Here is an 11,872-nt window from a genome sequence, read left to right on the forward strand (position 1 = left end):
CCCTGGGAACTAATACCACGGCAGGAAAAAAGAAATCTGAGGCTTTGACCTGCCAGAGGGTAGAGCAGGGGGCGGGAGAGGCAATATCAGCGTGCGAGAATCCTTCGTCCTCTTGTCCTCTTGTTTGCCTTGGACTTCGAAGGCCCCAGGGACGCGTCCGCCTCCACTGTCCATTTCAGAAGGCGTGCCTCACATACGGACACACACACACACACACCCGCAGGCTACTGAGAGCTCCCGCAGGAAACAAGAGTAAAATATTGCACGTTGGAGGTCGCGGGGAGGGAGATGAACCAGCAAGAAACAAATACATACTGTGGTTGAGGCCCGAGGGAGGGAGAGAGAGAGACCGCTATTCATCTTGATTTCTATTTGATTACCTCGGTAAGTACGGCCGGAAACCCCCTCAGATATCTCAGGCTTGGAAAGCCACCGAAGATGATACACCCGTAAATCATATAATAATAATAATAATGGAGACAAAAAATATATATATATATATTAAGGAGAAAGTTGATTCCGGGGGAGGAGTGACAAAGAGCGTCGTGGGGAGAGATCCTGTGGTGTCTTATCACACTGGGAGCCCGGGCGAGGCCGTCGGTGGCTGGCTGGAAGCAAGTTACAGGGATAAACTAAATTGTCTGTAGCAGAGCCAGACGAGGGAGGCCACGGTCCTGGACACATACTTGGCCAGGCCCCCCTTACCATAGCCAGACCAGGCTAGGCTAACCACGCATCCATCAGATGAAAGGACACTTCTTACTCAAGTCAGGCTCATATATATATATATATATATATATATATATATATATATATATATATATATATATATATACATATGTAAAAGTTAACACGAAACATGCATCCATCAATAAACTCAGAGTAAACATGATAACGCTATTTTACTTTTATTGGTCGTTTAACTTCTACGAAATATCTTATCCTGAGTTACATTTGGAAAACTCGGGGTGTAAGTGGTCTTCTTGCTTTGGTGAATAATTTGAAAATGTCTGAATTATCTCCAAGTTAAATCAGCCCTTTTCTCTTCAAGGTAAAACGCCATAATATCATCAAAGTTTGCATGCCTAGTTATCACATCAGCGCCAACCGTAGACGGAAGTGGACCCGCATAGATCTATTCCAAGGAAAAGTTTGAAAATACTTGGTCATCGATAACTCTTATTGGAAACTATTATCAGTTTATTTCAAAAATAAAAGGATAAAACGGAATAGGTGGGGACAGAAGTCCTCGAGCGCTATCTCCCACTCCATAGTGATCAAGAAGGCCATTTGAGGCCTAAGTTAGAAGGCCAAACCACAGTAACTGGTCTTCCCGCATATTACAGCAGGTCAAGGGAATGGGTTTCAGAGAACAAGGTCAACAAATGGTCTCCAACACTTATGGGGGCCTGACGGAGCAACCCAAACACCTTAACAGTTAAGGAAGATAAAATAAACTAGCATTATATATATAGCGACTGGTAGAACTTAAGACTCATTCTCTCATTATCTGAATTCTTAATATATCACTGAATAGAACTAAATCGGTCTATAACTGTAAGTTGCCGTCTCACAACTTCGACTGGAGTGCATATGACGAACAATTCATCACTAAATCTGACTGAAACAAGAATCAGCGTTCTACGGGTTCACTTATTCTACTCGCAAACTATTTTCAAAACTTACAAAAACTATTCCTTATTTCTATTGCTTACAAAACGTGAACATTGTACAGAATAAACTATACCTACTGGACATTCGTATAAGCCTGTGGTCACCCAGCCTGCTCAACTGCGAAGCCAGTTTAAGACCCTTGACGTCCCCCATGCAGATACGGTCCTCGCATGGTGGCGCGCCTCTTCATACCGAAACTTAACAATGAGGATTTTCACACACCTGATTCAGTGACCTACCCTAGGATTAACCCACTACATTCCTGAGAAATAAGTGAAATTATCAACGGAGACACCTACAGTACAGGAGACTCGGAGAAACGCTCAGAATGGAATGTATAAAAGCGATCGGAGAGAGAGGAGCCAGCCGGCTGGGTGCAGTTTATGTATGGCGCGCGGCGGTTGGCGTGATCCCCTGCCCGTGCTGCAGCACACGCAAGCTAGGCTTCCCTCGACCGCTTCACAAGGCCAACCACCACCGACCATCTCCCGGCCTCCTCTCGATCGAACAAGCTTTCTCTCGATTTTCGCCCTGCTTAATATCATCCCTGCCCGACACAGCGAGGAAAAATTTAGCAACATGAAGTTCAAATAACTGAGTGTGAGTGTAAGTCGCACTCGTACACTGAGTTGCTGATTCGTACGTCTCCCATTCGGTCTGGTAAGCCATGTAATTCGCTTTATCATTTTCCATTTTCGATATAACGATCGAGTATTATCTACCAAAATATATGCTCTATACGACCACTCATCGAGCCTGTAGCCTGAATATTCAAATCTGTGGCGGATACGGTGATATGGAAAAATTAGTCAACTTATAACTTTCATCAAACGAAAGTCTTTGCCGTCTGCAAATATTCTTAACTTTTATCGATAATTCCTATATAAACGGAAGGTATTTTCTCCATAGGATTTAAGGCTTAACACAATCGCATTTAGCGAAGACGGAGAATACATATAGGTGTCCTGCGTAATGTGAATGAAGAATAGTCCTCGCACTTGCTAGCTCTCCTAAGAACAGTCAATTGTGTCGTTGAAACTCTGGCTGTGCAAGCGGGTGGCCTTAGGCGACCTCACTAACTTTTCTGAGAGAGACCACCTCCTCACCGGCACAACTGTTAGTCTGATCCGGACTCCGTGGTAGTTGTTGACGAGGGGCGTTTGGCGTCATGGAGGCGGGAATGCGCCACAGGAAGTATGGGGTGTTCACGCGCACACACACACACACACACACACACACACACACACACATACACATACTAAGTACATAACAGCCTCGTTAAAGTCAGGACCTTGAGTACGGTGCCTGATATTTCTCCATTCTTGCAGATCCTGGAGCGCACAGCTGAAGGAGGAAGCAACAGCAGGGTTAGCAGCACCGGCTACGAGAAACGGTTCCTGTACAAGCGAGCAGTTCCTGAGGGTGGCGCGGCCGAGATGGTGGAACCCCTCGTCAACCTCCCGCAGTAGACTCCTCTGCTTTCTCAGCGAACTCGCTCACCTCTCAACGACAAACACTAACCCTCAGCCGTGTTAACTCATATAAACCCCCTTAAAAAAAAAAAGCTTGGAGTGATGCGACCTCAGCCATAACACAGGATACAGAGGGATACAGTTTTGATTTCAAGTATCAATTAAGAACTAAAACTCTTGACTAACCTGGAAAAGTCCAGTTCATAAATCAATATCTGTCTGTACAGATGATTAGACACGTATGTTAATGTGTTTAGCTCTTTAAGTTCCTTGCTCTCTCAAGCAATTCTACATTCTTCAAGTGTCGTCCTAGACCTGCATACCCTCCCACACACACATACGCGCACGCACGCACCAGCTCCTTCAGTGCTCTTTGTCACCACCCTACCACAAGTGTCTCCCTAACCCCTGTCACTTAAACGTTTCCAGCCCTTCGCCTCCCTCTCATGCCAGCCACAAACACACACAGACACACACACACTCGTCCTCTTCCTCCTCCTTCTCGCACACGTCTAAAACCTCTCTAGTTCTTCTGAATCCTATACCTCTCCCTATGTGCTGGCCTATCTTACACAGTCTCTCCTTTCGCTCACCCTCTCTTTGTTTGCTATTCACCCTACACCATCCTGCCACAGGACGTAACGAATCGAGCGTCTCCGCAGCAACAGAGAACAGAACACCTTTCTTGTACAGAGACAGATAACTCAAAACACCTCTGGACTGGTCCTCACCTCTGTTCACCTGACCATCCCGAACCTGTGGTTGCACGGTTACCTCGTCTACCACAAGGTTCACGGTGCGTTAAGAGTTGTCCCTGTGGCTTCCGGCAGTTGGGGTATTGAACTAACCAAAAGCTTCCCCTCCTTATGTTCTGATATCTCAATGTATAACAGTGATATATGAATATGAATTACACGTATATGTAAACACGAAGAAAAACCTAACCTGATGTTGCTTGTTAACTGTCCTCTGTGTCTCTTTCAAAGGTAATGCATCCTCGAGGGAGCAAATTCAATGTGTGTGTATGTCTGTGTACATCCTGTAAACTCCAAAGGTTGTTTGCCGTGACCCTGGGGGCCACTCACTCCTTGTGGGCCCTTGTCGGCCTCCATACATTTCATTGCAGCTCCTCGTTCAAAGACGGTGGGTTTGCCGACCCTCTCTCGTGCCTCCGGACCAACGTATATTTTTCAGACCTTCAGTCCTGTGAGCCACGAGGCACTAGGTATGAGGAAGAGTTTTGGTCGCTTTCAGAAAGACTGATGAAAAAAAAAAGAATAAAGATGGTTAACTGAGGATATTTTTCATGGGAGAAGTATCGGTAACGAAGGAGCTGCAAATGAATCGTGAATCATCTATAAAATAAAGTTATATGTGTTGACAAGACTATATTTTTTTTCCCACCCTCTTTGGTTGTTGGGGGGGCCAGGAGTGAAGTTGGGCGGCAGGAAAGCGGGCTCTCCCTCACAGTATCACGCAGGTAATGGCTCAAAGTGTTCTGTACAGTCAAGCATAAGCCATCCAGTGTCCTCTACAGATGTTCCCAAGTGTGGTGTGGTGTACAGGTGTCAATACAGGCGTCAACACCGTTCCCCACTGCCGTAACACGAGGCACGCCACGTGCCCCCTCTTCATGGCAAGGTGTACGGTGCCGAGTGTAATAATGCTGTACGCCAACGCCTCTTCCTGTACACTGTACACCCTGCTCTGTTCTCTACCCATTAATGATCATAATAAATTTTCTCAGGCTGGATAACCTGGCTTTTCCTTTCCCCTCCCTTGTTAAACGTGAGAAGTACCAAACGAACGTAACCTAGTTAGGTCTAATGACCCTTAAAGCCCCATTTTCTCACTATTTCTTTCTAAGCCTCATCACTTTCCTGTTTGGTGTCTGCTACCATTAAATCCACCACTTGTCATCATAATCAGATTATCACCGCAACATTTGAAATTCTTTTGAAACCTTACATGATATACAAATGGCCTCGTCTGCCTCTAGGAAACTGGGAGTTGTGCTTGTATGACGAAGATACCTCTATTCTGAACGGCTGCTTCTATTAAACAAAGGAATGGCTCGTCCTTGCAGAGCGAATTACCCTCACAACTCTGAAGTTGCCAGCTCTACGTACTGAACAGCAAAGTCGACTTACCATCTCTCTCAAAGTGACCTCAAAACCTAACCCACTTGCCACAATGCTAGCTGCTTTTCCCTCTACGATAAATATTACTTTGGCTTATAAAAGACATATATGTATACTTTATGATCATGGTAATATTCATGGTAAAAAAGATATAGTTATAATGTCATTGGTAATAGCTTTGTGGCAGTATAAATCAACGTAGCGAGCGAAGCAGGAGGAGTAGAGAGGAACAACGTAAAATAATGATGGGTTCCCCCGCTCCGGGTCCGTAAACTGTCAGCATGTCCACTCCCACACACCACTCCGTCACTCCGACTACCACTCCAGCAGACACAGGCGAGGGCTGGAGCGGCAGGGAAGATCCATCGTGTGTGTGTGTGTGTGTGTGTGTGTGTGTGTGTGTGTGTGTGTGTGTGTGTTTATGTCTGCTTGTGGAGACTTAACAAGACGAGAAAGACTTCTGGGGATCTGCATCGTGACGCACTGTATTATACCCAGCTCCCTGCTGTGGACTGGTTTTACCTCCCTCCTCCTCCTCCTCCTCTTCTTCGTGACCTTCTGCCACGGTCAGCGTTACCGGAAGGTCTCATTTCGACGTCTTTCAGGTCGTCAAACGGCCCATGAGGCGAGGTTTCAAGTTCCGTCACGAACGAAGGCGATGGGTGATTGATTAGAAAAACAGAGAGAGAAAAAAAAACAGACTCCACGGAACAGTGTGAGGAGGGATGAGACGGAGCACTTACGAGAACTTACGACGAGTTTTTGAGAGAGAGAGAGAGAGAGAGAGAGAGAGAGAGAGAGAGAGAGAGAGAGAGAGAGAGAGAGAGAGAGAGAGAGAGAGAGAGAGAGAGAGAGAGAGAGAGAGAGAGAGAGAGAGAGAGAGAGAGAGAGAGAGAGAGAGAGAGAGAGCATATCTCAAACTCCTATCATCATCAGGATATCGACAGGACTCCCAGCTCAACAGCAAAGGAAAAGCCAACCTCACTTTCCCGTCTTTAAATAACCAGGTTATCAGTTGTTCAGGACGATTGAATATGAAGACTATATCTATCTAAAAAAAAAAAAAAAGATCTACATAGAATTATGTATTTTGCCTTGCCCTTATAAGTCACCAGCAAGCTTGGACCATAAAGGTCACTTCGATCGCGAATGTCAACTGATCTACGACGAGTTATGAGCCATCAAGGATAATGTCAGGTGACCTATGCAGGAGGTGACCCATGACGTGTTGTCTGACACCCTCAAGGACAAACCCCAGTTCAAAAGATCACGAGTCCGTCAGCTCGTGTGGACGACTCTCCTTCACGTGCTCTTCTCGAGGTCAGACACACTCTGGCTTGCCGTCTGATATGTTTACCAATTTCGGAGACACGCACGAAGACAGATTTCCATCTGGCCTCCTTGACTGACAATACGTTCCTCATGAGAGAGAAATGAGGTGTATGAGGGACCTCCACGAGACATGTGTTGGGACGAAGCTTCCTCACAAAACATATACAGATGTAACTGAAATGTACATATATGGGCTACACAACCATCTTTAACGGTGAATGGATTTGAATGGATATAAGATGAAGCGAAAAACATTCGGCGTACATCTGATCACTCAGATGCAGACTACACTCTCCAAATGGATATTCAGAATATCCTCAAGAACTTCCATCAAAGATTCGCCAGACATTATTAGCCTGGCGCTGCCTTCTGCCTTCTGAGCGGACTTTGTCTTTACGACGCTGATCCTCTTTAACTGCACAGCCGTTAGCCCCATACCAGCTGAAGGTAGAGTATCAAGCCTCGGGACCTATAATCTGTATTAGTACTGGGAAAGATGATCATATCGCTAATGAACGCTTGGTGCAGAGGAAGAAATCATCGAATTCGAGGAATGGAAGGCAAGCGTTATCAAACTTCCTCAACCTCTAAGAAAAACATATAAACTTCAGGTCAACAGCGTCTCAACACAAACCTAAGAAAGTTTAGAAGAATGTAACCTTTGAAAATGTCTCAATAAATCCCAACACGTTGCTCTACCAACTCCTGTATGAGAAACAGCGACACAAGTTAATTCCAAGAGGATTTCTGTCAGATAACGAGCTGCCTCACTTTGGCAAAAAGGAAATGTGTAAAATCGTCTTCAAACTCACACTTGCATTCTGCAAATTTATCCAACGAAAAATCAGGAGCAAAAACAGGTGATATATTCTCCTGGACTGGTTTCTAAAAACTTATTTTCTTTACATATTTCGGGGCCAGGGTAATTTTAAGCAAAAGTCAAGGAGGTGTAATATTTAATTAAGACGAATGGCTTCTCTCGCCATGATAATACAATAACAGATATGGACTTTTTATCTTTTCACGGTTACGAAACTTAGAAAAAAAAAATTCTATCTAGAAATTTTATTTTTTCCACGCTTCAGGGAGGAATGGGGGGGAAAAAAACATAGTCGTCCGTTGTGTCTGCTGCATATAGACCTCTCTGATAATCATGTTCTGACCATAAGATGGCACGCACCAAACAAACACATTTGCAATGATTCAAAAGGCAGTGTGGGTGCTGGTGCTGCTGGCTGAGCAGAAAGGTCAGTACTGATGAAACCCTTGCCTCACCGTATCCTCCAGATGGAAAACGGAGACGGAGATGGTCCCAGGATTCTCTGGAGGTGGCGATCACTGCATCCCACTGTGGAGACGTCAGTATGTAAGCCACAGGAGGTTAATTAAGCGAGGCGGCAGTAGGGAGGAAAAATCACAGACACAAACACGAAACGGCTTTTGAAGCGGTCGCTTATCCTCCTGCTGAGCCCCGAGGAGAGATGGTACAAATCTGAAGCGGTTTATGGTACAGAACTCCTCTGGTTTTAAATATATATATATATATTATATATATATATATATATATATATATATATATATATATATATATATATATATATATATATATATATATATATCATTCTCCCTAGTGTGTGCTACTGTTTGCAATTCTCGGGTGGCTCTTCCTCAGCCTCCCTCTTAGTCAGTGTGCAATCAAGAGCATTCCACCTCTCTTCAACCATCCCTCTCCGTCCAACGGTGCTTTGCTGCCTCTTCTATTCTACAGGTATTACTTCGGCCGCTGCTCCAGCGAACTGTCTCAGAGTGTAACCCGACAAGATGTAGGGTTACACTCAGAGACGGGACGCGACTACCTGCTGATTCCCACTGTGTCTTTTGCGTGGACTGACCACACGAGGACTGGTCGTTACGATACCACCTTTACAAGATATTGTGAGGCTGAGCGATATAACAATCCAGGTATCTTACTTCCGTGAGGGTCATTCCGCTCACTGGTAACATAACGCGACCCACAACAGAAGACACAAGTCCGACTCAAAGTAACATTCAACTTAAACTTGGGAAGCATTTTCCTATAATACTGGGAGGGAGATAACCGTAAGCCAGTGCCCTTATATTTCTGTTCCCTTGTCATACATACTTGACTAATTTCCCGTGGGAGCCATTAAGTCTGTGGGATCACTCCTGTCTAACAGGAATACAAGTTTCCTTTATTCCATGCGGAAGCAAACTGTCAACATGAAACACCACACTGAAGAGCACAGCAACCAGAAAACGTCCGGGGATTTTGTTCTTCATTCCAGGATCATGTGAGTCCTGGATTGATCGGATGGCTAGCGAGTGTGAGTCCTGGATTGAGCGGGTGGCTAGCGAGTGTGAGTCTTGAAGTGAGCGGGTGGCGAGCGAGTGCGAGTCCTGGAATGAGCGAAGGCTTGCGAGTGTGAGTCCTGGAATGAGCGAAGGCTAGCGAGTGTGGGTCTTGGATTGAGAGGGTGGCGAGCGAGTGCGAGTCCTGGAATGAGCGGGTGGCGAGCGAATGTGAGTCCTGGAATGAGCGAGTGGCTAGCGAGTGTGAGGGGGTGGCCACAAGTCTGTGGCTGTGGTGGAGTGGTGTGCCACCACCGCAGCAGGGCCTCCCCAGCCACAGCCACACGTTACGATATCAGGAACACAAACTGTTCTCTGCTCCTCTTGTGACGTTCCATATGTTATCCCAGTATTACAAGCTGCATGTAAATGCGTGTGATCGTACGTGTGGACGTACTGATGTGCCAATTCACAACTGACTATAATGATCATGTCTACGTAATTATGGGTCACGTCATATCTCTCTCTCTCTCTCTCTCTCTCTCTCTCTCTCTCTCTCTCTCTCTCTCTCTCTCTCTCTCTCTCTCTCTCTCTATATATATATATATATATATATATATATATATATATATATATATATATATATATATACATATATATATATATATATATATATATATATATATATATATATATATATATATATATATATATATATATATATATATATATATATAGTTACATATATTCATTTTACGAGTCATACGTGAGGTATACGACACTCGTGTTATCAGTTTATCAGCCAGAATCCCTCTAACTCTCCTGGCAAGACAGGTCATGTTATCAGGAAGGTGAGCAACAACATCCAGCCGACCACACCGTCATGCGCGAGGCATTTCCAGATACCACCTGGCACTGCGCATGACGGGCTGGGGGCCTCCCTGGGGCTGGCTTGTCAGGTAGTCGGCCAGCTGTGAAATGTTCCCCGGGCAGCTGGTGTTCTTATGATGCATGAGATCCTTCTCCTCCTCTTCCTCCTCCTCCTCCGTCACTCACAACTTTTCCAAGCTGTTGCAAGACCCGTGTGTGTGTGTGTGTGTGTGTGTGTGTGTGTGTGTGCGTGTGTGTGTGTGTGTGTGTGTGTGTGTGTGTGACTGTAACTAGAATCCTAATGCTTGCTCTCTCAGTGGATCCAGGACACAACAAGCACAGTAAACATAATACTAGAGAGGCCAGGTGCGGAATATCTCCACCATTAGCGAAAGGCGAGTATCTGGGGGCGGAATATCTCCACCATTAGCGAAAGGCGAGTATCTGGGGGCGGAATATCTCCACCATTAGCGAGAGGCGAGTATCTGGGGGCGGAATATCTCCACCATTAGCGAGGGGCGAGTATCTGGGGGCGGAATATCTCCACCATTAGCGAGAGGCGAGTATCTGGGGGCGGAATATCTCCACCATTAGCGAGAGACGAGTATCTGGGGGCGGAATATCTCCACCATTAGCGAGAGGCGAGTATCTGGGGGCGGAATATCTCCACCATTAGCGAGAGGCGAGTATCTGGGGGCGGAATATCTCCACCATTAGCGAGAGGCGAGTATCTGGGGGCGGAATATCTCCACCATTAGCGACAGGCGAGTATCTGGGCCCTGATGTGGGTGGGTGGGGAGAGCAGCGGCCGCTTGGGAGAGAAACAATAATTCAGACGTGGTCAGTTGCCTGTAAATTGAAACCCTAATGCTCTCTCTCTCTCTCTCTCTCTCTCTCTCTCTCTCTCTCTCTCTCTCTCTCTCTCTCTCTCTCTCTCTCTCTCTCATTGGGGCCACTGCCGTCCAAGTCTGAGGCCCCCGGGGCCAGAACCACGCAAGCATGGGTTTATATATAATTCATGAACACTGGCCTGTCCAGAGTGCATTCTCAGGTTACTGCTTATATAATACACACACAAAGAGATCTCAAACACAGGCAGCTATCTATTATCCTCTCTCTCTCTTCCTCTTTGGGAATGAAGAAACCTGACCCGATTATAAAGGACGGTGAACTCGAACTTTCATTTACGCGAACGGCAGGAAATAAGAGTGTAACAATGAAGGTTATTGAGTTCTCAAAAGAAATTGCCTACATCCATGTATTTCAAAAGGAGATAAACAGCTTAGGTTTATAGTGGTTACAAGTATACGAGGCTCTCAGGACCAAATCATCGTACTTCTGGTCGCTGAGACTAGTGTTTCTAACGGTGTTAGCACCAGCAACCCGCCTCAGTGTGTCTCAGGCTATCTTTAGGGAAAGGATGTTCTATTCTTAATTCTTCCTGGCTGCTACTTCATATTGGTAGGTTTCATTTCTGGACGCCGTATTTCTTCCGCCTTTGCCTCAGCATGGTTGGCTTTTACCTTTTTAAGGAGCAGAAAGCCCGAATTCTCGCCTGTAAGCAAGAAAACGTGGGTACATGAGATTTCCAGGTGCACGATCAGGCGACTGCTTCTTGCAACAACTCATCAGCGCCTCGCCTCATTCAGGAGATCAAGACCCTATGGACCCCGAAATATGGACCTAGAAAACTTCAGGAACCTTGCCAACTCCATGCCCAAACGTCTGCACGAAATAATCGAGGCCAAAAGAGGAATAACAATATACTAAACTAAAAATATAAGCCTCTGAAATCATATGGGGACGCGGACAAGGTGTGGACACTGTGTATACAAGGGAAGGAACAAATCCGAGGAAGGATTCCGAAGGCGAATTGATGTGTATCGTTCACTCAACGTTGTGTCGGTAAACGACGCGGCATTACTCTCAAGGACAGAAATGAATGATGCAAGCTTACTACACCGCATCATGGAAACAGCTACAGCACAATATGTGGCTATAACAGGAGTTTTACCTACGACTGGAATCACGAAGAAATAGCAACCCTAACTCCCCGGACACGAGTACCATGAT

General features: G+C 45.6%; 1 protein-coding gene across 2 annotated transcripts in view; it reads left to right on the forward strand.

Moving 5' to 3' along the window:
- Window positions 1-4,530, forward strand: part of Proc (Proctolin) — a 139,482-nt gene extending 134,952 nt beyond the window's left edge. For both annotated transcript variants that reach the window (XM_071692434.1, XM_071692435.1), the window contains exon 3: window positions 3,003-4,530. In XM_071692434.1, the coding sequence (XP_071548535.1) occupies window positions 3,003-3,143 (141 nt within the window). In that variant the 3' untranslated portion in view covers window positions 3,144-4,530. The remainder of the gene's footprint in view (window positions 1-3,002) is intronic.
- Window positions 4,531-11,872: the final 7,342 nt, after the last annotated feature.

This window comes from Panulirus ornatus, chromosome 53, assembly GCF_036320965.1.
Source record: "Panulirus ornatus isolate Po-2019 chromosome 53, ASM3632096v1, whole genome shotgun sequence".
NCBI lineage: Eukaryota > Metazoa > Arthropoda > Malacostraca > Decapoda > Palinuridae > Panulirus > Panulirus ornatus.